The sequence below is a fragment of the Cryptomeria japonica genome, chromosome 8, assembly GCF_030272615.1.
Source record: "Cryptomeria japonica chromosome 8, Sugi_1.0, whole genome shotgun sequence".
In the NCBI taxonomy this organism is placed as follows: domain Eukaryota; kingdom Viridiplantae; phylum Streptophyta; class Pinopsida; order Cupressales; family Cupressaceae; genus Cryptomeria; species Cryptomeria japonica.
The window spans coordinates 65,399,387-65,427,309 of NC_081412.1; the positions used below are offsets into that span (position 1 = coordinate 65,399,387).

A 27,923-nucleotide genomic window follows, 5' to 3' on the forward strand; every position below is an offset into this window, starting at 1 on the left:
TTGACTCCATCATTGACAAGCTTACTGCTTTTGAATTAAATGATTATGATGGTATTGTACATAAATCTGAGTGCATTTAGAGCTTCTGTTTCTAACCCATCTGTGAGAAAAAGTAGAGATACTAGTCATGGTTATGAATCTAGATCCAACAAAGATGTTGATGATGAAGACAGTTTAGTAGAGCTCGAAGCATCATTGGCAAAGTGGTTGCCTAGAGGCATTGGTAAATACAGAGGTAAATTACCTTTAAAATGTTTTGCATGTAATAAGATTGGTCACATAGTGGCTAATTGTCCTAATGGTGAAAATGAACACAAGAGAGATCAATTCAAGAAGTATAAGGGTAAAGGCAAAAGAGATTGTCTTATTTATATTGATAGTGGTATCACTAATGAAGAATCTGATGATGATGCTAGTGAAGATATTGTGTTTGTAGCTATTAAGGAAAAGATATCAGACCAAAAGGCATTAGTATCTAGGATGGATAACTCTGATGATTGGATCATTGATAATGGTTGTTCACATCATATGACCCATGATCAGAGCAAATTTCTTTCCTTGAAAGAATTTGACGGCGGTGTTGCAATGACTCACCCTGCATGGTTAAAGGTAAAGGGGTTATTTCTCTTAATGGGAAGAGTAGTGCAGATGATGTCTACTGGGTTGAAGGACTCAAGAACAATCTTTTGAGTGTGACACAACTTAAAGACAAAAGATACCCATTGGAGTTTAAAAATGGTGTGTGCAAAATCTTTGACAACAAAGGTGAATTGATTGCAACCGGGAAACAAACTAAAGGTAACCTGTTTCATCTCAATTCTAAAGTTAGCAATTTTTTTATTGCAAAAATAGATGATAGATGGCTTTGGCATAGGAGATTTTGTCATATAAACTTTGATAACATTGTTAAAGTGAGTAAGTCCAAGACAGTGAGAGGTTTGCCTCGGTTAGACAAACCGGTTAATGCTCTTTGCAAAGAATGTCAGTTAGGAAAGCTGACTACTTCAACTTTGAAAAGCAAATCCTTCTTAGCATAGAACTTGTTAGATTTGGTTCATACAGATCTTTGTGGACCAATAAGAACAAAAATCATTCAAGGTGACAAATATTTTATGATTCTCATGGATGATTTATCAAGGATGATGTGGATCACATTCTTGAAGGATAAGACTGAAGCTTTTGGTAAGTTCAAGGCATTCAGGGCCTTATCAGAGAAAGAGAGCGATAAGAAGATAAAATGTCTGAGGACAGATCAGGGTGGTGAATTTACTTATGAGGAATTCACTAAGTACTTTGAAGAAAATGGTATCAAACGACAACTTTCTGCATCAAGGACACCACAACATAATGGTATCGTAGAAAGGAACAACCGGTCAGTTTTTGAAGTTGCTAGGACAATGTTGATACAATGAGGTGTAGCGAAAACCTTTTGGAGAGAAGTTGTCAACACATCTGTCTACACAATGAACCAGGTTCTGGTAAAGAGAGGTAAGGAAAAGACTCTGTATGAATATTGGTATGGAAGATCACCTGATGTTAGTTATTTTATGATATTTGGAAGCAAATATTTTATTAAGAGAGGTGATTACATTAGCAAATTTGAGGCTAAGAGTGATGAAGGCATATTTCTTGGATATTCCACCAAGAGTAAGGCCCACAAATGTTTTAACAACCGGACACAGAGAATTGTTGAGAGTGCTAATGTTCAAGTGGATGAATTTCCTGAAGTCTCAAAAGGAACCAGTTTAGAGAAAAAGGATGAAGATCCTTGCATTTTGTTTTTGGAACTAGAAACTGTGAAATTTGAAACCGGCAAAGCAAATTCTGATGCACCTTTTCAACCAGAATAGATGAATTCAAAAGAAGATGATGACAATGAAGAAGCTGAACCTAAAGATAATGATCACGTTATTCCTAGATATGTGAGACTGAATCACAATCCTGAGCAGATTATTGGAGATAAGGATGTTGGAGTACTAACCAGAAGAAGAATCAGAGAGAATTCTTGCATGATCTCCACCATTGAACCAAGAACTACTAAGGAGGCATTTGGTGATGATCATTGGGTTAAAGCTATGGAGGAGGAATTGGATCAAATTGAGAAGAACAACACTTGGACCCTAGTACCCTGACCAGTAAATAAGAATGTTATAGGTACTAAATGGGTATACAGAAACAAGTTGAATGAAGATGGTGTTATAGTTCACAACAAGGCAAGATTATTCTGCAAGGGTTATGTGCAAGAAGAAGGAGAAGATTATGGAGAAACTTTTACACCAGTAGCAAGACTAGAAGGTGTCAGAACTTTACTTGCATTTGCAACCCATAAAAAGTTCAAGGTATATCAAATGGATGTTAACTCTGCATTTTTGAATGGGATATTGGAAGAAGAGGTATATATAGAGAAGCTAGATGGTTATGCTTTGACTGATGAGAAAGACATGGTATGTAGATTACATAAGGCTTTATATGGATTAAAGAAGGCACCCAGAGCATGGTATGAAAGGCTTCATACACATCTAATGAAGATAGGCTTTCTGAGAACCAGTGATGATAGTAACATATATCTCAAGTCTGAAGGAGATGAAATACTGGTCAGTGAAGTGTTTGTTGATGATATTATATTTGGAGGTAATGATGTCATGAGCAATAGTTTTGTAGATGAAATGAAAAATGAGTTTGAAATTTCTTTAGTAGGGGAAATAATTTTTTTCATAGGTTTGCAGATATAGCAAATGAAGAATGGTATTCTCATTACATAGTCTAAGTATGTGAAAGAGGTTTTGAAGACATTTGGCATGAGTGACTGTAAACTAGTTGGAACACTGATGGTTACAGGTTGTAAGTTGTCCAAGGAAGATGAATCTAAGTCTGTTGATGAGAAGGAATACAGTTCAGTGATTGGCAAATTGCACTATGTTGTTCACAGCAGGCCGAACATAGCCCATGCGGTTGGCATAGTTGCTAGATTCCAGAAGAATCCTAAGGAGACACACGTGATAGCAACCAAGAGAATCTTTAGATACCTGAAAGGTACTGTTGACTATGGATTATGGTATCCATATGGAGGAAACTTTGATTTGAAGGCATACATAGATGTTGATTGGGCAAGAAATGTTGATGACCGGAAAAGCACAACCGGTGGAGGATTTTTTCTTGGAGGAAGGCTTGTTTCACGGAGTAGTAAAAAGCATAGTTACACTTCATAATCTACTGCTGAAGCTAGGTATGTTGCAGCTTATATGAATTGCACACAAGCTATTTGGATGAGGCACATTTTGGAAGGTTTTAAGATGAAGATTTTAGAACCTATAAAGATTTTATGTGATAACACAAGTGCCATAAATATTTCCAAGACACTTGTTTTGCACGCACGAACCAAACAAATTGAATTGAAGTATCATTTCTTGAGGGAAAAAGTTCAGAGCAAAGATGTTATCTTAGAGCATGTTTCTACCAAGGAGTAGCTTGCAAATATTTTTACCAAACCTCTGCCTAAGACTACTTTTGAGTATCTTCAAATTCAATTAGGGGTTGTCCCTCTCATGAAGTCAGTTGAACATGATATTGACTGCATCAATCCCTGAAACACTTGCAAAATTTTACAAGGGTTGATGTAGAAGTGGATGTATTCCATAGGGGGAGCATCAAGTTGCAGTATGTTGTTGATGCACAGTGTAAATTTAACATTACATGTTTTACTTTCAATTTGGCGTTATTGTCAAAGGGGGAGAAGAATTATGTGATTATGGGAAGGAAAACTAGTGACAGACTGAAGACAAAGAGATCATGTGAATACTTGGTAATGTAAACCACGATTCCTATTCACAATCACAGCAGCAAAGCAATGGTGTTGATATTTTATATTGCCATCAATTCCAAAGGGGGAGATTGTTGGCATTTCCATGAAGATTGCATTAATAATATGTTATGTTGTCATTGATGTCAATTGAACTGGTAATGATATTAATGATGTTGTTGATATTGTTGTTATTGTTGATATTGTCTTGTAACCGATAGGAAGAGCTTTGAGAAGGTTATTGTAAATCGGTATGTAAGTTTGTGAGTTGAATCGGTAATCGGAGTAAAAGGTTAAACCCTTTCTATGTTATGTAACCGGTAAACCCTACCAGTTGTTTTTGTTAAACCCTAACCTATTAAGGTTGTTGAATTGGTTATGTTGGTTGAGCGGTAATGATGGTGACACATAAGGTCATTGTATGAAGACAAGCTCAAAATGTTTTGGTGCATTTGTTTGTCTAGGGAATGAACAAAATGTATTGCATTTGATGCAAAATGTGTGATGAGTTACTGAGCTCGATCTAACGATTGATTAAGGAGCGATTGGCGTTTTCTTGATTGATGTGTTGAGATTGCTATGAAATCCAACGGTCATGCTTGTACTGACTTGTTTGTAATCTCGATGAGAGGATTAGATTTTTGTTGTGTTACCAACCTAATTGGTTTGTATTTAAGGTCGATGAAGTTATTTTGTTTTGGTGTTGGCAAGAGTTGGCAGAAGTCAGTTGAGTGTGTGATTGCTGAATCAGAGAATGAGTCTGCAGTTTGAGTAAAGGCAGATAGAAGCTTAATTGGATCTGATCAAGCAAATGTAGTGCTATTCAGACATATCAAGAAACTCCTGTTGTTTTCTAACAATTACAACAAAATTGAAATCCCCTAATCGGGTAAGCTCTAACAAGCTTGGTTACTTATTAAATCCTCTAACAAGGTGGTCCATTAGATTGAATTTTCAAATCCTCTTTTGAGGTTACTCCTTACAGGGTATTTGCTTCTAACAAGGCATTTGTAGTCATTCCCTTAACCGTGTGATTCCTAACAAGATCAGTTCTTAACAGGACTTTTGTAAAAGCTTTAACAGACTTGGCTCCTAACAAGACAAACTTCAGAAAAGTTTAGATATTATCTTGCGAGTCTCATCTCACTATGCTTTTTACCTATTTGGGTTTTCCACGTATAAATACTTGTGTCATGTGGTGAATGTTTTTTTGGTTATGATCTTATGATTGATTTGATTAACTATTTCTGATAAAGGATGATAACCAGATGCATTGAGAAGTGAAGTATTGACATATGATAAAGCATTTGGATGTTTACAAGTTAAATGTTGTTTATTATTAAGTTGTTGTAACAATCAACTAGTATTCTTATGAGTATTGATCTTGATAGTGGTATTTCATTGATAAGATTACTTTGCATGTTTGAGTTTGGAGATTTTGTATCAATTTTTCTAGTTATTGATTCACCCCCCCTCTTAGTAATCTACCGGATACTTATTCTTTCATCATACCATCAATTTTTAAATCTTATTTAATTAATCAATATTTGTACATATGAGATAAAAATTCATACAAAATACTAGTATTAATTTTATATTCATAAAATACATAATAAAAAGCTTGAATAAATTAGAAAATTGCAACATAGACTTGGATATGATATTGGAATAAAATTTGTATGTTGAAGCTCCCTTCATAGATTTTACAAATACAAACTACTTAACAATGTTAAAATCCAATAACTTTAAAATCCAAATGCAACCTTTGTATGAGATTGCCCTTAAGAAATCAAAAAGTTTTCATTTCAAGAGAATCCAAGAAGTATGTTTCATCCTTATATCCTTATTTGAAAAAAATGTTCAAAACAGTGAAAAAAAATGATAAATTTGCAAAATATATCAACTAAAAAAATTGCTTCAGTTATATAAAATTTGGGACACAAATCCTAATGTCTTAATATGGCCAAAAATATTTAAAAAATAAAATATTTCAATATTTTCCTCCACACTAGGGCCACCACAATCTCCTTTTACATCTAATTATATTTAGCTACTCAAATATGCTCTTCTTACATTCATTACAAATGTCATAAAAATATGTAGAATATTTGCTAATGGAGATTCTCTTTCCACATTAATTTCTTATAATTCTTTGAAATTTGTATTTATTGAAAATATGCATATATATATATATTTTGATCTTGGGTCTCCACAGTAAGAACCCAGTGTTTTAACCAGTTAAGCTCAACCCTTTGAACGGAAATATGCATATATTAATTAATATAAAAAATATATATATATAATAGTAAACAACATTCTTTAGTATCACGTGAAAAAATCTTAACATAAATGAGACAGCAATTACAATTGATGAACCTTAGTGATGACAACAACACCACCACCACTTAACCAACAAACCATGGAAAAAACCCAAAATAATAATTAATAATTAGTTATAATTCAAATACTTATTAAATTTATTTCCCTAACAATATTCTCCATTTATTAAATTAAATTCATTAAAAAATCCATGCAATCGTGAATTTTACAACTTTTATTTTGCTTTTCTTTCAGCGTGACCGTTGAACGTTAAGAAATTAAATGAATTGAAGTAAAATATAGTAGACAACTAGTGGATACCCCATTATCTTCATCTACATTGTTGTGCGTGCACATAATCCATGAAAAATCTACCAATAATGTCAAGAAGGAAAGGCTCACAGTAAACCGGCATACTGAATACCAGAGGATCAAATTTCCATTTAATTTGTCACAAGTAGCCATGGCGATGCTCAATAATCCTGCAATTAATTCACTCAATAGTTCAGCTATTGGCTACCCAAATATCTCTCTTGCCCACAGTGCCAGTACTATTCAAATTCCAAGATTACGCAGAAGATTTTTTCCCCCAAGGTACTTACAAGTTTTCTTAAAAATAGCAGATGCATGCCATTATAGATTTATTAGGATTTTGGTGTGAAATGAGATAAGATGGTTTTTTCTTAGGCCAATATGGGTATGTGGAAGCTATTAATGTATGCTTAGTTGTTTGGAAGATTCTTTATATGGGTTTTTCCATAGAGAATTATATTTACCAGAGTGTTATTTGAGTGCTTTCTCTTAACGCCGGGATATGATTGCTTATGTATTGGTCTTATCTGCAGGTATTTGCCTTGTTTACTCAATATGATTTGTACAGCGTTATGTTAAAAGGAAAATGTCTTTATTCTTCTGCTTATTAGCATAAGTATTCTTCATTTACAATGGATAGCAATTGGGGTCATCCAGGACAGACATCTGAAAACTAAAATTTCTGGTAATTTTTATACACGGTCTTATTTTCGCTTTTTGGGATGAAGGGAAATGTGCCTCTGCTATATAGAAAGAAGGCGAAAAGGAAATTTGTTGCAAAGATTTATGATTATTTAATGAGAGACGAGATTAGTTAACACACTTGTTGATGGGATTGTATACATGGTATCTAATTTTGAAATAAATCTTTGCCTGATTGTCTTCACTTGAAATTTCATAGGTTAGGCTATGATTGCACATATTTATGTAATAGATGCCTGGTATCATTGTATTGCATGAAGGTGAAGAGATAACTTGTTTCTTATTCCACTCCATTAAATTTATATAGCTCAGAGGTTCTATATGTAGCAGGTTATTTTGCCATGAGAAACGTGCCGCATAAGGAATCAATCAGTACCTTAAGTGGCAGCACCTTCAGTTCCTAGCTGGTCCATTGAAAATAACATACTCTGAACCTCAAAGGAGCTGGTAGTTCAAATGGGACAGCAGAGTACCCCACCTTGACTAGCGTTGCCACGGGAAGGTTTTAGGATTAAGTAATATATCTTGTACTTGTAGCAAATCTGATTGTACAGTTATCAGGTTAAATGGAATTATATGTTTTTCATTTTTCTACTTCATTTATGTTACACCTTATGGATTCAACACGAACTAGGTTTTGACTGTAAATATCTGCTGTAATTGTGACTCATATCGTTTGATGGTGGATTGGTTAAAACTTAAAAGCATATATGTTTAGTTTTTAATTTGTTTAAGTTAAGCACCTTACAAATTCTTTGTTTGTAGGGTGTCTTCAGCTTACAAGGAAATGGCAACTGCTTTCATTTTTTTAGTTTTTTTTTTGTGAATTTTGAGATTTAATTCAATTTCTGTTTGCAGGTGCGATGTGAGTACTGAAAGCAGGACAGAGGGCAGGAAATCAAAGAGAACGCTGTTTGACAATGCGAGTAATTATCTGACAAATTTTTTGAGTGGTAGTCGAATTGGATCAATGCCAATTGCTGAGGGGGCAGTGTCTGATCTATTTGGGAAGCCTCTCTTCATTTCCTTATATGATTGGTTTATTGAGGTCAGTTATACTTATATTCCTTTGCATACTTTTCAAACTATGATTTAAAAAAAAGGAGCTCGTAGACATAAGTTTAGCTTTCGGTGTTTCAACTGAAAATAGCTTTATTATGATCTTGTTTAGACTTAAATCCCTAGAGGAAAATTTGAACTCCACCCAAAGAAAGTAAATCTTTATGAAGGAGACAAGATTATTAATGTGGAGTGTAAACTATCACAAGGATATGCCACTTAGTTGACTGCTTCGAATTAGGGGCACTGAATAAAAAGCGGCCACAACCTAATGAGGTATGACACTGTAACTGCCAGCAATTTTAGAGTAACATGATAGTAGCAGTGGTTTGTTGGACTGTCATCGTGGATTAGCAGTAAAATGGGGCACTTAAGTCTAATTGGATGATTGCCCCTTTCAAAATCTGTGGGTGTACCCAATAATAAAAGGTCTCTCTGTGTTAATAACTTAATGGAGTTGCTTGGATGTGACAGAGGAGGTAACAAAACATAAATCCAATGGCAGTATGATGAGGTGGTTGATTTTTCAGCTAAAGTACAATACTGAAGACTCCCAAGTATACTAAAGGGTTGTAGATCAAATGGTGAGGGTGATGTTATGTTTCCATGGAGGTACGATTGGGGTAGTGTTGTGACGTATTCACACATCACCCCATTGCAAATGGGGACCCCTACCTTTTTGCTTTCTGGGGTTTGTTTTTCTAGGTCTTTTAGGGTTTTGTCTGTTAGCCTTTGCATGATGAGCGCTGTCAGGGGGATCACTGGATAGTAGGCTATGCTTGAGCCAGGGTGAGTCCGCAGGGCCCCAGAATTAGGGTTTCTTTGAGAGTCTTCCTTAGGGCCTGGTTTTTCTCTTGTTGCTAATTGTGTCTTGCTTGGTGAGTGAGTATCATCCTTGAGGGTCTGAGTTAGGTCGAGTTGGTGATTGATGAAGTCTGGAATATCATTCGGATCTTCAAATGTCCTGAAATTTGGCTAAGTCTGGAATGTCTTGATCCTGAAATTTGATTGTTTGGAAAACTGAAGAATCCTCCAAAAACTAGATTTCGCAATATAACTCCTGGAGGCCCAAAACCACTCTCAAACATCCTGACAGTATATATGGAATATAACTTAAAGTTTCCTTATATCTTTCCTCTTTCTTATACTTAAATCTTATATTCCATAAAATGGTCCTGACGGAGAGACCAAAATGTCAAATTTCGCTCCTGACCCTTCCAAAGGGTCCAAAGCGAATTTCGCTCCTGACCCTTCCAGAGGGTCCAAAGCGAAATTCTCCATAAGACATTCTACTTTGACCAAAATCTAGAACTAACGCATTCCCAGGCTTGAATGAAGGTAAAAACGCTTGTTTGAATGAGGAAATGTGAAAATGAAGTCAGGATTTGAGCCCAAGGATGATTTTTGCTCCTGACCCTTCCAAAGGGTCCAGAGCGAAATTCATTTTTCTCCACTTTGCTCTTTGATATGACCAAGTTTGTTGACTTTTGGGGCGTGATGGGAAGGTTTTGATGCACATTTGCCTTTGAGAGGAGATTTGAGGTGACAAAATGATGGAAATTAGCCCAAAGTAGGAATTTCGCTCCTGACCCTTCCAAAGGGTCCAGAGTGAAATTCTTGAAAACCTCATTTTCTCCCTTGTTTGGACCAACGTTCTAGTTTTGAGGTGATGGGATGTGAAAATGTGAAGGATTTTGGCCAAGATTAGGAATTTCGCTCCTGACCCTTCCAGAGGGTCCAGAGCAAAAATCCTTATACACCTAAATTTCTCACTTGCCAAGACCAAATTCCTAGTTTTTAAGGCATGTATGGAAGTATTTTGACTTGTTCTAAGCCTTAGGAGGTGAGTAAAGGTGGATGAGGTGAAGATTTTAGCCAAGAATGTAAATTTCCCTCCCGACCCTTCCAAAGGGTCCAGAGCGAAATTCTTGAAAACACTCATTTTTCTTTTAGCCAAAGTTAGGACCAAGGTGGAGATGCATGAGGAAGGATCTATGTTTGCCTCCCAAAAAGGATGAGAGTTGGAAAGGTCAAGGATCAAACCCAAAACATGATTTTCGCTCTTGACCCTTCCAAAGGGTCCAGAGTGAAAATCTTTGTAGCTCTCATTTCCTTTCTAATTTTGACTAAGTGTTGGTTTCTAAGGCACGTTGGATGATAAACTAGTATGTTTTTGCCTTGAGGTGGAGTTCGATGATTTTGAAGATCAAGATTTTAGCCTAAAAGAGAATTTCGCTCCTGACCCTTCCAAAGGGTCCAGAGCGAAATCCATTATATACTTCATTTGCTCCCTTGTTTTGGCTTGAAACCTTTCTCCGTTGATGGAAAATGATCTAAGTTTGCCTCTTGAGGTGGTTTGAAGTTTGAAAAGTGAGTGATCAAGCCTAAACTAAGATTTTTGCTTCTGACCCTTCCAAAGGGTCCAGAGCGAAAATCCTCCTAAGGTTCATTCCCTCCCTAGTTTGACCAAATTTTGATTTGCAAAGCATCTTGAAAGGAAGGATGGACATCTTTTGCCATTGCAAATGTTTGAAAGCATTGAAAAATGAAGGATTTTGAGCCAAATAGTGAATTTCGCTCCTAACCCTTCCAAAGGGTCCAGAGCGAAATTCCCAATTTCACTCAAATTGCTCATGATAGAGGTCAAGGCGTGAATCCCTGGGCTCTAGAGGAAGGAAAACTAGTGTGTGCTTGCCTTGGAAGGTATTTTGGAGAGGAAACATTATAGATTTTGTCCTAAAATGTGAATTTCGCTCCTGACCCTTCCAAAGGGTCGAGAGCAAAATTCTTAAAAACCTCTCTTTTGCCCCAAATTTGCATCAAGATTGGTGTTGGTTGAGAATGAGGGTGTCCTTGGGCATGTATCTAAGCAAGTACGGTTGCAAAGTGAGAACAATTTGAGCCAGGAATGCAAATTTCGCTCCTGACCCTTCCAAAGGGTCCAGGGCGAAATTCTTATGAAGCCTGTCCCTGGAAAGAATCTTGAGCAAACTTCATTTTGATGTCTTCTTGTTGATGATTTAAGGTATAAAATGCTATGTTAGAATAAATATATTATGTGTCCTTAATCATCTTATGGTTTGTCTTGTAGATGAAAGAAGACTAGCCCAACATCAGCAGGGACGACCTCCTCCAGTCCAACATCAGTAGGGACGACCTCCTCCAGTCCAACATCATCAAGGACAACCTCTTCTAGTCCAGCATTTGAAGGAAAGATACACCATCCATCTTGCACATCAAAGACAAAGGAGGTTAAAGCAAGGGTCCATTGGAGAAGTAGATGGTCTCAGAAGAGTTAATTAAAGCTAGCTTCTCAACATCATCAAATTGAACATCAACCAAGTTACAAGTGTCAGGCAAGGTGGTGTCCCAGTCATCACTCCTCCATGTCAGATTGGTCCGCCTCAACGTGTCCAGATTCAATGTACCTAGCTCATCAAAATGGCACAAACTTCGATGTGCCTACCCCGGTTATCCATTGGTCAAATATTCCAAAGAAGACATGTGTCCAAATAATGCAATTATTTCATTGGCCAGAATTGAGTTGGTTGTAACAAACCCTAATTAGGGTTTTCATTGTAAAATCTTGGCCATTGATCTCAAATTGATCTGAGTCATTGAATTGTATTGTGAGCGCTATATAAGCCCTGGCTCCTCATTTGTAAAGGAAAATAGTTAGTCAATAGTAGATAGTAGATGAATAGTTAGCTAATAGTAAATAGTCAACTGATAGAATAGCAATTAGAGTAAATTAGGAGGACAAGGCAAGAAATTGTTGCCAGTGATTCTGAACAAACTCCATTTTCATTGAAGTTATGGTGAAGTGTGTTGTTTCGTTGCAATATGCATGGTCTCTTGTTGAATCTTCATTTTAGATGATAGATAATTAAATTGAATGAAAGGAGTTGTTGAATGCACCTGTGTGGAATCCATCTAGTCCATACCACTAGCCTCTTACTGATTGTAAGTGCGCCCTGCATGGTCAACTGGCATAAAATGAGCTTAATCTTAAGTCGTTACACGTCTATTGTTCATGCATTATCTTGAATGGTGATCAGTGTCTGATAGTGTACGATTTGAACGTATTGGAAGCATCTCTTAGAAGATCGCACTGAGTTGATGTTGGATTGTTCAAGCCTGATGGTGAGACTCAGCCCAGTAGGACTCCACCTAGTCGTTCATCCATCTTCTCGCATTCTAGGTAGTAGAGTAGACTTCCTGAACCCAACATCTTTTGCCATTTGTTTGTCTTCCAGTTAGTAAATAAGACTTGTGATTCCAGCAAATCAGACGTTCAGGTCATCGGGTGCAAGTCCCCTTGTGATTCTAGCAAAATCACATCATACCACAGAGAGCTTATCCACGAGTAGAGAACCTACATACAAGAACCTTGGAGTTGCCTCGACTGATCCTTCGGCGAGATCTTCAGCAGTCGGGAAACTTTGCTCAAGAGAGGATAAGGTACCTTTAGGTATTTTATTCTGTGTTTGGTCGTGTACAAAAGACACATCAATAGGTAGGTTCGATCCTTGGGTGATTTTGAAGCACTACTCCTCTTTGTTCATGGCAGCTTAATCAACAGATGGCTTCTGGTTTAGATTTATGCTTACAAATCATGTTGTAATCCATTTAATGTAATGGAAGAGATGCTGATATCATTGTAATCCAGTTGTTTCCATTAAAAAAGACCTCAAATGTAACAGGAACAAGACCTTCTTGGCAACTCACCCAAAAGATTAAGAGTAGTTGTGCATTTACCGAATCGATTTTTAAATGGTGAGGCTTGGAGCTCAAATGCTAATCCACACTTGTTAAGATGTTTGAGCTTAAAACCCATCCATAAAGAATATCCCTGACAGGGATACACACTACTAACTTGAGTTCTTGGTAGATCTACCGTGTGCAAAGGAGGATGTATTCAAGTTAAAGTTGTCACTAATTACATGACAGTAAAAGAAAATAAGATTGAAGGAAAAGAAGAATGAAGGTTATTAGGCAACACCACCAAAGCAGAGCGAAGGATGGCTGGTGTTTTGGTCTTGCAATTTATCTTATAAATGTGTTATTTTTAGTATATTTGGGTGCATTGGTTTCCAGATTTTTGACTTTATGTGTAGATTGTTATAGACAGTCCCCGTGGAAAATACAAGATAGATTGCATCTCAAAGATTTAGTCCACATAGATTGTGTCTCAAGGATTTATTGGTTCCCAAAGGGGCTTGTTTGTCATAGGTTGGTTACTGTTGAATATTCTTTGATTAAACAGAGAAAATTTACAAAGGTGGTGGATAGCCTTTTGTTGATTGGGGTCCTCCAAAACTCTGAGTCATACCTTAGCTCAGATATTTTAATGTAACTGCAGATGTAAAACCATTGTCTTTATACTGCCCATGTCTAGCATTAAGGTGACAACTATCTGTATAATCCCCTCTAAAATTCTTACCAAATTTTGTAATTCTTCCTGCTGTACATTTTGTCAAATAGTTTGCATACTACTGAAGTTTGAATTGCAATGTTTGTGTTTCAGATTTGTAATAGTTTCAGCCAAATGGATAATGCATAGCACATATAAAATCACGGCATTATTTTCAAATGGAACTACAGATATGCAGAAAACTTGCCAATAATATTCAGATTAATCAAAGATATTATTCTCAATGATAGATCGTCACAGAAATTACAGAATAAAGGATTTATCTCTGACCTCTGCTTGCAGGTTACAACAATCTTTTGTTATTACATAGTTCTGTCTTGTCAAATCTCAGTGAACATTGACTTCTAATGCTGCTAATGAATGGCCTGAAGATTTAGCCTTCGCTACAACAGCAGACTGTCCACTTAACCGTGGCTTCTCATGACATCAGAAAGATAAACCTGCATCCAAGGTTATCCACAAATTGTCAAGGAATCCTAACGCCTCTGTTTAGACTTCACAAGACTTCTGTTTGACTGTATTAAGTTCCATGGCCTGCTCAACAGTTATGCCCAGCTATGGCATCCACTTTAGTACCCAGGGAAATGCCTTAAATCTGCCCGTCATGAATGTTAACGCCTCTGCAACCTGATGTCTATGTAAGGGAGCAAATTGACCAATAGAGAGTTCTGATTTGTCTGAAGGTCTAATCGATCAAGTTCACAACTCATGTCCAGGTACTAACACCTCCTATTCCTTGGATATGCTACGACTATGGAAGAGTAATGAATTGCCTAAGTCAACTCACAAGCCAAACTCAGTAGGGTGTCAAAGAACTTATTGCCCACCATCCATATTCATCATGCCCAGCACATAAGCTGAACAAAGTTCTGAAATTGATATTTTAAAAGCATTACTTTTTATAAAATGTGATGCAGAGGCAAGAGGTTAAATTGCAAACTTGCAGATGAATGTGTGATAAGGACCCAAACCCCACACTCCTAAGGTGTCTCAAATGCACCTAATACCTCCAAGAGGCTCAAAACTTGTCTACCACTAAGCCAAGTGGCTCCTCTGCCTCTACACCATTTAAACACTCCCCAACAATATGTACCTAAGGTTCTCAAGACATCAAGTCTTCATTTGTCAAGATAACTCAAGTATTAGCCTGAAACTAGGCCTAGGCTCCTACTAGCCCTGCAAACACTGTTTTAGGCGATTATCTCCCCAAGTTGCAAATCACCAGACAAACAAATCACATATCAGGATACCCTTTTCAGCCAACAATAACATATCCAAAACTCAGGTACTGTTACTTTGGACCAACAATCTCAAAAACTCACTGTCCTCTGTATCCGGTAGGCTAATTAGGCCACATTTGCAAAGGAAGTCCTCCCCAAATACATCTCCAGAAAGAACCCTTCTGTGCAGTCTCTGGTTATGATCCAAAACCAAGGATTTTCTAGGTTATGTGGTCAGGTTAGGCTTCTATATGCCTGTTGACGTGTATTTTATACACCATCATACACAGAATAAAATACCAAGAGGCATCTTATCCTCTCTTGAGAAAAAGCCTCTAACTGCTGAAGATTCGCATAAAGGATCAGTTAGGAAGACTCCAAGGTTCTGGTTAGTAGGGTCTCTACGTGTGGACAAGCTTCCAGCGGTATGATGTGATTTGCTGTTTCCTTCAAGGGGTCTTACGCATTCCGAAAGCTAAAGATTTGCTAAACTAAGAAACTATTCAAAAATAACAAAAGAGTAGGGTTTGAAAGAGGTCTAATCTAATCTAACCCTAAGAATGACTTCGTATGGACAAGACTTGGCAAGATTCAACCAACTTCAATTTTGCCATGAGATAACAACTTAATTGAAATTGATGCGATCTTCTAAGGTAACAAATGTTTTTCAATGCATCAAAGATCAAAGATACTACCACGAAGGTACATATCTAAGATACAATAATGATTGAAGATTAAGGAATTCAAGGTATTCTCCAGTCGACCACGCAAGGCGTTCCTACAATTAGCAAGAAGCTAGTGGTTTGGATTACGAATCCTACCAAAGATCAAGTATCACACTATGTCCTTCAAACTAACACACTACTTTGATTGAGCATGATTCAAGTAGATTAAACAACCATGAAGATAACCAAGAAAGTTGCAACAAAACACCATAACTTCAATATTTCATTGATTTCCAAGTCATCATATACAACAATTGCTTGAATTCCTTTCCTCAAAACTCAATCTTGCTACAAAATAAAATTGCTTCTAGCTCTAATCTCTCTAATACAACAAACTCTTTGATATCTGACTATTACAAATGAAATGAAAAATGAGGGTATAAATAGCATCCTCAAGTACAATGAAAGGTCCAGATTGAAAGCAGATCAACGGTCAAGATCATGACACCTAAACCCTAATTAGGGTTTGTTACAAATGGCCTCTTTTTTACTGAACAATATTAAATGCATAGCCAAATATTAAATTTGGCACAAAAACCTAGGAGACATAAACCAATGACAAATAAGATGCCATGTCATCTATAACAACCTTTCATCTAGAATCTTATTCTCTTTCCAATGTTCTTTTTTGGCATATGCAACGAATCTTGTCACGATTCCTTCGATTTCTGCAATTGGAATCTCGGGAAGATTCTTCGTACTCTCTTCCAAGTGGATGACCTGATCGAATGCATCTAGAAGAGCTGTGTCCCAAGTAGATTCAAGTTCCTTTGTTCTTTCAATCAGGAGCATGGTGGCAAACATCTGATCATATTGCTCATCTGTAACATTAGCGTCCTTGCAAAAGATGACCTTGATTCTATCCTCTAATTCCTGCATATCCACATCTGTCTCGACCTCGATCCTTCTGCCAAGAATGGTACAAAGTACCTCAAATACCCTGTCCTGGATCGGATTGATCACCTCCTCAACTTGGCTACATCTAGTACTGATGTCCTCAAAGAAAACACTCTTCATATGGAGTAAGGTTGACCACTGAAGCAAACTGTGAGGTCCTCCATCCATGATCTTCTCTTGTGCTAAGACCTTCCTTGATGTGTGTCTAATAACTTTCAAGACAGGAATGATAACATCTTTGGTATGGGCAAATGCGGCTACTGTTAACATCAAATTGTGGATTATCTCAAGAACCTGGATAGCTTGATGAATAATCTTCATCATCCTTGTTACAAATTCTATGGCCACTGTATGAGATTTATCCATCCAAGTACTTGTACGCTGGACCATATTCCTGAATCTTTCTGCCTCATTGATTGATTGAAGTGGAAGTGCCTGCACTGGTGATCTAGCTGGATCCTGACGTCCCAAAGGTTCATTGATGTGACTGAAATATGTCCTCCATGCACCGACCTCTCTCTCAAGCTTTCTATTCTTCTCCATTTCTTCTCTAAGCTTGTCTTTCAATGCTTCAAATAAATCGGTGGCATCATCCAATGTCTGCTCTGCTGTGGATGGTCCTAGCTCAAATGTCTGTATATCATATTCCTCTGCTAAGATCTCTCCCTCATATTTGTCTACTGCCGGTGTAGCTATCTGCAGTTTTCTGGATCCAGTCTCATCTTGAATCATCTTGGACATCTTGGTAGCCTTCCTCTTTTCTGTTACTTCGTGTGAACGTCCAACAAGGCTCTCTAAATCAATTGCATTGTCCTCGTCCTCCACTACGATCACCTTGGTTAATCTTTCCTTCAACCAATCTGGGATAGCTGATCTTGTCTCTTGAACTTGTATTTCTTTATGCACTATTTCTTCTTGTCTGGGAGGAGATGTCATTTCATTGTCTTCTTTATCTTCATCTAAATCATAATCTTGGAGAGATCCATCTGGTGACCCTTGTTGTGCCTGTCCTTCTTCCTGCCTGTCGTTCTGTACCATCGACTCCATGGATTCTTCCACTTGAAGTGTCCTTTTCTCCTGTTGAGAAGATGTGCCGGATGAACGATCTCGGTTGGCCTCTTGTTTCTTCTTGGAAGATTCTCTCTTTCCAGGTCTCTCTTTCCTCTTCGAACCTCTTGGATGGAGATTGCCCTCACTGGCACATCGAAGGTTACCTTCACCTGAATTTCTAGGATTAGGATTGCCTTCACTCACACTAGCTCCACCTTCGGCTGGTTTCTCTTCCAAAGTGAAAGTGATAGCTATACCTTGTTCTCTCAACTTCTGATGCCGTACGTCAACCCATTTGCGAGTATAAGACAAGACTGGAGCCATTAAAGCATCTAAATCCACGACCTCGGGCTCATTCCAATCTAACCTTATTGATTTGCTTTCTCGATCATAGGATGACTGGATATGCCTGCCATTGTCCTGAGCTTGGTCGGCCACTCTATAAATCCTGCATTTCCTGATGAAATCCAAAGGCAATCTAGAATGCATTTTCCGTTTCACTTCAAGATCATCTAAGAGATTCATCATAAAATCTTCAATTTGGCACTCATGCTTAAACTTTCTGCCGACCGTCTCCTCTAAATGTCCATGTGGATCAAAGCTTTCTCTCAAAGCAAAAGATGAAAAAGAATACAAGGCTAACTCCTTCTCTGCGTCATCCATGGCTAAAGCATTAGGACATACCTCAACTGAATTGCCCAAAATGATAGGTACTGGAACTCCATTCTGATGTCTGTGTCTGAATGCCTTCGCATATGCTGCCAACTGCCTTGTTACTTCAAGTAACACAATTCTGTCTGTCGGATATCTCGACAACATGTATGGAGGTAAAGGACATCCATGCACTCTAATATAAGTGAACTTCGGAAACTGAATAAACCAAGCACCGTACCTCTTGACTAATTCCTGTGCATCTTGAGATAATCTGTTGTGAATCCCACCTTGCAACATCCTTGTGATGTTCATCGTGAAGGTATCATTAACTAGCTTGTAGTTGCTTCCTGGTGGATGATGCAAGTAGGCATAGGACTCACAAGCTCTGACCTCGCCAGGTCCTCTTCCAATCACTCCTCTGTGAGGTAGTCCTGCATACTCAACACTCCTAATCAAGGCATAGATGACGTATGAACTCATGTGGAAGGACTTAGTAGCCTTGAGTCTCCTCAACTGTACGTCCAAGCAATGGCTAATCATCCTAGCCCAATGTATCGTACCTTTTCCTTGAACAATCACCTGGATGAAGTAGAACATCCACTTCTCAAAGTAGAAGGCGTGAGGGGCTCTTGTAACTCGGTTGAGCATTGTAATCAAATCTCTGTACTCCTCCTGGAAATCAATCCTGTGTGGTGTGTTCGGGATCTTGCTTAGACGGGGACGACTTTTAAGTAACCAGTTCTTATTGATAATGCTTAGACAAGCATCTGGATCATCTTCGTACATTGACCTGGCTCCTTCTATGCTCTTGTATATCATGTCCCTGTGCTCTGGAAGATGGAAAGCTTCACTTATAGCTTCCTCTGAAAGGTACGCCAAAGTGTTTTCCTCATTGGACACGATCGTTCTGGACTGTGGATCATAGTGACGAGCACACTCGATCATCAACTCATGGCACTGAACAGCTGGAGGAAAGCCGGCCGCCTTAATGATGCCACTCTCGATTATTCTCCGGGCGACAGGTGATGGCTTGCCAATGTAAGGGACCTCTCGAAACTTCTTCGTGCTAAAGTTGCCTAAGTTTGTATCTCCAATGTTGCTCCACTTCGACACGATCTTGGTCTCCACTTCTTCGGTCCTCTGATCTTCTTTCATGAGAGCTGAACGACTGGTGGATGCTCCCGCCTTTGGGGTTGCCATACCTACACAACATTTCATAATGAGAAACTAGATCTTGCAATAAATAACATGGATTAGAGAATATTTTAGGAAACTTCATGATAAGTCTTTGAGTTATCATTTCCTAAAAACGATTGAGCTAGGAATTCAAAATTCAAAATTCAAAATTTAAGCTATGACGATCTAAAACTTAAAACAATGAAACCAAATCGCCATACCTCACGAGAGAGCTAACTCTAGAATGCAAATGAATAAAATCGCCTAGGCAAAATTGAAGTTAGATAGCTTTGATGTGATCTTCAAACAACATTCCTCTTATCAACTTCGCCGCCCTTCAAGTCTTTGACGTACTCTCTAATGCCTTGGCAAATTCGCCACCTTTGGTATGTCCTTGACGTGATCTCCTTTAAATGATCGATCCTTTATCAATTCGCTCAAGTGAAAACCAAGTTCGCACCCCTCAAACACAATTCGCACTTTCTCCTTCAAGATCGCATGCAAGAGATGATAAATGATGATGTGAAAATGATAATTTGCACCCCTCCTTTATAGCGCTCACACCTTTCACCTCCATATAGGCCGACTTTCATAATATTAGGTAATTAAAACGATTTTTTAAATAAATAACAAGGGCCGACCTTCATAAAACAATAAAATACCAAGCGCTCCCTTTAATTTTTTTTATTAAATTAATAATTAATTATTAAATGCCTTCATTTTTTATTAATAAATTTCGATTTTTACAAGGCAAAATAATTAATTAATACCAAGCGCAATATTTAAATGCCATTTTAGTTGGATTTTCAAACTTTATCGAATTTTAGCATTTAAATAAATTAAAAAAAATGTTTATTTAGCGCCAAAATTTTGAAGATGGGAAATACATACCTCATCGCCCTAGTCCCTAACTGAGGGACAGGAGCAATCCATCACTTTGTCTTGATTCTTGCAATTTTTTACGTCCAAGGTCTCCATCTCCACGTTGAATTTGCTATTTTTGTTGGGTCCTTCGAGCTAGATTGACTTGCATGTGTGAATGAGCGCCTTTGGATGTAATATCGCCCTGGTCCCTTGGAGAGGGACAGGAGCGATCCTTATGTTTTTTCCTTGATCTTGCATCTTTGATCTCAAATTTCCATCACGAGGCGAATAATAACCTTGTTTCTTTACTCCACGCTTGTATCACTTGACTTTTATGAGGCATTTAGACGTTGGAAGGATCATCGCCCTTGTCCCTTGGAGAGGGACAGGAGCGATCCTTGTCTTCTAGCTTAAAATACTTCGTTCTTGATTTTAACTCCACGTTCATCACCTTTCAAAAGACGTCTCAAACCCTTTGCAACTTTGCTTTAACGTGATCTTCGAAGGATAACTAGTAACTTAGCAAATATCGCCCTAGTCCCTTGGAGAGGGACGGGAGCGATCCTTATGTCCTGGCTCAAATTGGCAAACTTTTGATCTTTGTTCTTCGTTCATTGCTTTCCAAATGGTGTTCTTTACCTCGCCTATCCTTGCGTTGTCTTGATTTTGAAGGAGCATGAGTGTTTTAATGAAAATCGCTTTGGTCCTTGTCCAAAGGACAGGAGCGATATAGCTTCCTTGGCTCAATTGCTAACATTTTGACGTTCAAAACCCTTGTATATCATCTTCAAAAGACACCTTAGACCTTGTATGACCTTGCAAAACATTGACTTAACGTGATTTTTGCATGAATTGGCCAATATAATCAATATCGCTCTGGTCCCTTCCTGAGGGACAGGAGCGAACTTCAACATTTTGAGCTTGTCCTTGTTTCGACCAACTTGCAATTACTTTTATCGTGTAAAATAAAGTCCCTTGATCCTTCTTAGTCACTTGATGCTTGATAAATTTTCAAAATTTATGCCTTTATGCAAATTTCGCTCTGGTCCCTTCCTGAAGGACAGGAGCGAACTGGAGTATTTCAGTGCAAATCCTTCAATTTGGACGATCATTGTGACTTTATGCTTGACTAAGACGCTTCGAAATGCCTTTGCCACCTTGTTCTTTGCCTTGGAGTGTCTTGAATTTGGAGGAACGGCAATATAATCATCATATCGCCCTGGTCCCTTGGAGAGGGACAGGAGCGATATTGGTCCTGTAGGCTTCATTTCATTTTATCATCTTCGAAAATTATCTTCAACGGATTCATCATACCTCCTTTCTTCCATCCATGCCTTGGGATTCCTTCAAACTTGGCAAGAAAATCATCTATGACAAAAATCGCTCTGGTCCCTGCCTGGGGGACAGGAGCGAACTTAGGCATTTAAGTCCCTTGTTGACGTTTCATAATCTTCAATTTATCTTCAACGGGTTCAACTCACCTCCTTTCTTGCCTTCAAACTTATAACTTGCTTGATTTTTGCCCGAATTTTGCCTTATGAAGAATTTCGCTCTGGTCCCTGGGAGAGGGACGGGAGCTATAATGTATTTCGCCCTAGTCCCTGACTGAGGGACAGGAGTGATTTTGGCATCTTGGGTCATTCTCCTTCACGACGGCATTTCAAGTTATATTCATTTGGTAGAACACATCTCCTTGGATCTCTTCAAATCGTCAAGTCGTCAAAATCCTGCAAGGACGAAGCAATATTTGATTTGTAGCTCCGGTCCTTCACTGAGGGACAGGAGCGATTTTGCTCCCATAGGCCAAAATATCAAGGTTTCACAAATTTAATCACTTCACAAGGCAAAAACAAATCATTTCAAATGCCTAGGATCAAAATCAAAAAGGTCAAAATTTGGTCAAAATTAGTCAATTGGACAAAATTCACATTTCACCTTCAACACTTAGACAAATTTAAGCTCTGCACTCAAAATTTCCAATTGAAAATGGACCATTTTGGCGAATTCATTACATTCAAAATTGCATCCTACGAAAGGAGGCTCAAAAAGCTCTCAAAATTGACTGGATTCTGGCCTGAAAAGACGGCAATTAAAACCCTAAGGCTTGACCCTAAATCCAGACAATTGACTGACTAACAAAACCCTAAAAAACGAAGCGAAAGGCGAGCAAAAAGAGGGGGTCCCCATTTCAAATGGGGCGATGTGTGAAATGGTCACAACAATGCCCTAACCCCAAAACCCTAACTAATTCACCCTTAAACCTAGGGCTTGCTCAAAAACTCATCCGAACACACTTCCAAAATCAAACGAAGGTTGATTCACCATGTCCCCAACATACTCTTACTGTTTCAAACATGAAAATAGCCCCTCCTTAAGGCCGATCTGTTACTGCTATAACCATAGTTGAACTACTCACGACTCGACTCGACTCGCCAAGCCCTTGAGAAAAAAACTCGGCGAAAACTCGGGAAAAACTCGAAAAAACTCGGCGAAAAACTCGGCAACGTAAAAACACGCTTAATTTTAATAAAAAATGCATTTTTTTTGCAAAATTTAATGAGAAGATGCATCCAATGAGTCAATAAATGATAACACAAAAGAAACAAGCTGATTCTAGATATATTTAAATGCAAAGTGTGTACAAAATCGCATCCTCATGAGAAATGCTGATGGCTGGAAGCAAAATAGTAAATAGTTTTTGTAAAACCAAAAGTAAATACAACTTCCTCTTCCCAGCTCTAGCTAAAACTAGTTTCAAACTTTCATCATATTTGAAATTTCATCATTCGTACTCATAGTTTCAAACTTTCAACTCTAAAATGTATAATACCAGGATTTCTTCAATGCTAATTATGTTGTTATATGGAGCCTAATCAGACTCGGAGGTTAAATTTTCCCTACTTCCATCAGCGTAGTTTCCCCCTATATTTTTCGACGGGGGTTTGGGGGCAGTGCCCCCAAGTTGGGGTCAAGGGACATCGCCGAAGGATCCTGAAATTTGACTAAGTTTGGAAAATTGAAGAATCCTCCAAAAACTAGATTTTGCATTATAACTCCTGGAGTTCCGAAACCACTCTCAAACATCCTGACAGTATATATGGAATATAACTTAAAGTATCACTTATACTTAAATGTTATATTCCATATATGAATCCTGACAGACAGACCAAAAAACTCGGCGATTACTTGAGGGCATAGTGGGCTCTCAACGTGGCCCTTCCAAGTGAGTTTCCCCCTTCTCAGCCCAAAACCATATCGAAAAACAAAAAATGCATGTATTTTTTGCCGTTTTCTGCTGTTATGCTAATGCAGGTGAGTTTTTCTTTAAAACTCGACGCGTTTTTGGCAAAAACTCGGCAAGTTTTCCTGGCGAGTAAAAGTCATTACTACTCGCCAAGTCCAAAAACTCGGCGAGTTTTTGTCACTCGCTGAGTTTTCGGCGAGTGTGCCATCTATGGGTATTAAAATGATTTTGATAGGCTATAACTATGGCACAAAAACCATGCATTTTCAGTTAATCTTTCCCGATGTACACCAAACTTTCACTCCTTCCTGTCATTAAAGGGTCAGGAACGTATGATACAAGTTAGGGATGATCCAATCCATAGGAAATAGAGTCTTACATCTATGGTTGGATCATTAAGTCAAAGGAAACCAACAAAATAGTAAATAAAAGACTGCAGATTTAGGAATGTACAGTACAATGTGTGATTCCAGGTTTATTGAACCTTCATCAGATTACAAACATGTAAGGATGCATAGACACTACCCTTAATCACAAAACCAATAGCAAAACTACTTTAGTGCAAAGAAAGCATATAAACCACAGATTTGCAGGAAAATAAATGAGTTTTATTGCTATTGAGTTGCAGTCCGTACAATCTGTACTTTCTTGTGCTCTCCTCTCTCGTACAAATGCCTCTCAGGGCTTTAAGTAGGCCCTCAACAACTGCCCCAACCGATCCATGTAGTTATTTGTCTTTACAAATGATTAAACAAGCATATTTGGTTATCTTCCACCAAAATGACACTAGCCGTTATATTCAAATATTTGAATTAAAAACTCTTATTAAACACCCTATATTGACTTCTACCCAAAGCTAATGACTCCTAAAGGATCAAAATGCTTTATTCAAGAGGTCTAAACACTCTTAAGACCCTTCCCAATCCTATAACCCTGAAATTCCATATTTGGTACCATGGTCCTATTAGGGTCATCAGGACAATTAACCATTACATTAGGATCATTACAATGAAATGTCATAATTGGCTTTAGGACATCAAAGTTGAGTCTATTAGACCCATACACCTCCTTGTCATGCTTCCATGGTGTCCTCCAAGTTGTCTTCATGTCAGGGGCTCCTGCACCAAAATGTCACACCCCATCCAAGATGATTGATATTGGCTAACAAAATAGTAATCGCCCAGCTCTTCAATTAATTCCACGCTAGTTCTCGATATTTCAATCAATTACCTTCGGCCAATGTCGACCTTTGTATGATATCAAGAATCAAATATAATATCATTCCTCCAACTTCCAAATCCAAAATATTATCTCCCAATAATAGTTATTTCATTTCATCAAAGCCTTAATTCTGAAAATTAAATTAATACCTCTGAAATTTGGCTTCATAGAAGACTTTACAAATATCAATCAATGAAGCCCAATTGTGAATTCTGAAGTGAATCCACCTGAAGGATGGAGTTGGGTTTTCACCCAATCCACCAAAGATCCAAGGGGTTTTCGTCTTAGGGCACACTGAACCTGCAAACACAAGCTTTCCAAGTTACTCTGAATGAACTAACAAGTCAAGGATATCCAAATGACTTGCCTTCACCTCCTTTTAAAGCCCTAGGTGAACTTTCTAGAAAAAAATGATTTGACCTCCTTTGAAGCTTCTAGAAGATTCAGTTTAATAAAGTGACTTTATAATATTTTTATTTATTTATTTAAGTCACTTTATTTGAATTAATTAAAATAAAGTTATTTTTGAGATTTAGTTTATTGGGACAACTTTAAAATAATTAATTTTATTTTATTCTCTTATAATCTCCCATAATAGCCTACAAGAGTAAAATAGGCTTAGATGACTCTACTGGATGATCACTTGGAAAAGGGGGACATTACATTATCACATAGACCAAGACTAGGTGCAGAAGAGAATTTGGTAGGAATTTCAACAGCCTATTCAAGCAACATTGAATTGCTCCAGCATTGAGGATGATGACACCACAAGTAGGTGCTGGAAGGAAAGAAAAGTATAACACCCAGTCACAAGTAGAAATAGCTATAGGAAGGATGTCGTGTAGGTGCTTCGGTCCCTCTAGAAGCAACCAACTATATCCAATAGTGTGACCATGCACAACACAAAATTAAAGAAACACACCAATAGGACCTGTAACAGAAGAAAAATCAAATAGAAAACCAAACTGTTAGTGAAGCAGTCACCGGCTAGGAGGGACCTCAAAGAGATCAGTCTAGACCGGTCAGCAAGAGTAAACACAATGGAAACACAGGGACATGATGGAGGCAATGCAGAACGGATTGAATTATATCATGAAAACTGATTACAACCAACTGGTAACAACCGGGTTATAGAAACCGGCTCATAGGCCTTCTAAAACATGCGCAAAATACAGAACAAGTCACAATCGGGACCTCAAATCTTAAGATCTATCTTTTATGCTCAATCTTACTTCTTGATTACATTCTAATGCTCTATTACAATGATTTATATGATCCAAGGGGATCCGGTCGGCCCAAAAAGAGATCAAAACCCAAAGAACAAGACCTAACGTGTAAAACCAACAAGGTCGGCCTCCACCAAAGAAATTCCTCCGGAAAATCCAAAGGATGAAGTGTAGATCACTGGGAAAGGTTGGCCACATGCTAAGGAACATTGGAATCAACGCTCAAGGCTCCGCAAGCTACGGAAGGGGATCCGGTAGATCACTAATGCAAATAGGTCCAGGCAACCGGTAACAAAAAACTGTCTCGGCCACCGGCAGTGATAATTTGCCGGAAAATTCTCTAAATGCTCCACGGTTTGGGAATAAGAAGATGATCAAGTCTTCAAGCAAAATCCAACTCCACAGGTTCCGGTGAGCCAAATCCGGGACACACAGAAAGAAATGCTGAAACTGCAAACAGAAAGGAAATATTTTTTGCTTGATGCAAGATTGCTATGAACCAGGGATGCTTCTGCATCAGTTAGAAGATCTTTTAGGGGTGCAAGATGCATGATCCTTGGAATGATCCTACACTAGACATTCTAGTCTGATGAAAATGTTCCATGAGTCTTGTAGCTTATGAACATTTGAGACATTCAAGAACTGAAATTCCACATTTGGCAACATTCATTGCATGCATCCAGGTTGCTTCTTTTGCTGCCTTATTCCTCCATTAGATCAAGTACTCCTTATACTCTGATGTAGAGCATCATGAAACAAACCATCCATATAGAACTATCACCAATCCTTTAAGTTCTTGTGAGTCCAAAATGCAAAATAAGACAAACAATCTTCCATTTTTTATGACTGAAATACTGTCCTAATTGTGATAGTCAACATAAAGGTCTTTTGTTGATCTCTTCCAATAAGTTCCAAAGCACATCAAGAGGGGTTTATCTGCATAAAAAACAACTAATATTGCCTTCAAATATCCATAAACATAGAGAGGTCCCCTTACAACAAAGTGAACAAACCAACCTATCACTGTCCCAAATCTTAATTTGTCTGATTTTCACAATAAAATGCAGACGAACAGTCATTAACATCTTTTGAAAATAGAAACATTTATCCAATCGACCTTTAGATAACCTCAATACAGATCTTCCATAAAATTTATAGAAAGATCCAACGGTTCAATCCAAACTTATATCATTTTTTGTAAAACTGGTAACCCTCATTGAGGGTTTTGATAGTTTTCACCAAAACGTGCATAACTTTCTACAAAGTGATTGAAATTAAATGAAACCAAAGGGAAAACAAAGTTAACTCATGCCATTATCATATCCAACATATTTCCAATGGAGAATTTTTTTTTTCATAAATAAAAACGTGAATGATCAGACTGCAATACCAAAAAAACAATGTGGAATGTGTAAAAACTTCAAATGATATTCATTTCCTTTCTCCAATCATACACACCCCCATTGGATTCGACCAAATGGTGGATTTTATAACCTCCACACATCCATATGACAGTTACAACTGACTCAACCACCTTTAGACCAATCAACAACCCTTTTACAACTTTGCAAAACATGAGTTTTTTTTGCTTGACAACATTTAATGCCACAAATGACAACTTTGACGAATATGAACTCCAAACTTGTAAGACTTCACATGAAATTTCCAAATACATCAAAATGGACTTCAAATGACCTTTTACAACCTTTTTACCCTTTCATGACTCGTTTATATAAATTTGACCTCATAAACCCAATCAAGACCTTATTAGGACAACTTGGACAACTCATTACAATTGGCTCTTTTAGCCTTACATATGACCTCATAATGACTCAAAATACATTAAAATGATCATATAAACTCAAATATGAGTGAAATGATTCATGGCATGATCTTTAACCTCTTGGTGTACGTTTGGGTTAGGTGCTCCTGCACCATACTCCTTCCCTCTTGTTTCCTTATGTAATGTCCCCTATTGGAACTTTACTCAATTTGCCCTAGAATTTCCTAATTGAGGTATG

The 27,923-nt window shown here is 37.8% G+C and overlaps 1 protein-coding gene across 3 annotated transcripts in view; it reads left to right on the forward strand.

Annotated features, from left to right (window-relative positions):
* Positions 1-6,405: 6,405 nt before the first annotated feature.
* Positions 6,406-27,923, forward strand: part of LOC131046360 (cytochrome P450 97B2, chloroplastic) — a 250,436-nt gene continuing 228,918 nt past the window's right edge. For 2 of the 3 annotated variants that reach the window (XM_057980093.2, XM_057980094.2), the window contains exons 1-2: positions 6,406-6,712; positions 7,991-8,180. In XM_057980093.2, coding sequence (XP_057836076.1) covers positions 6,582-6,712; positions 7,991-8,180 — 321 coding nt within the window. In that variant the 5' untranslated portion in view covers positions 6,406-6,581. The remainder of the gene's footprint in view (positions 6,713-7,990; positions 8,181-27,923) is intronic. The other variant, XM_057980092.2, reaches the window with a different exon arrangement.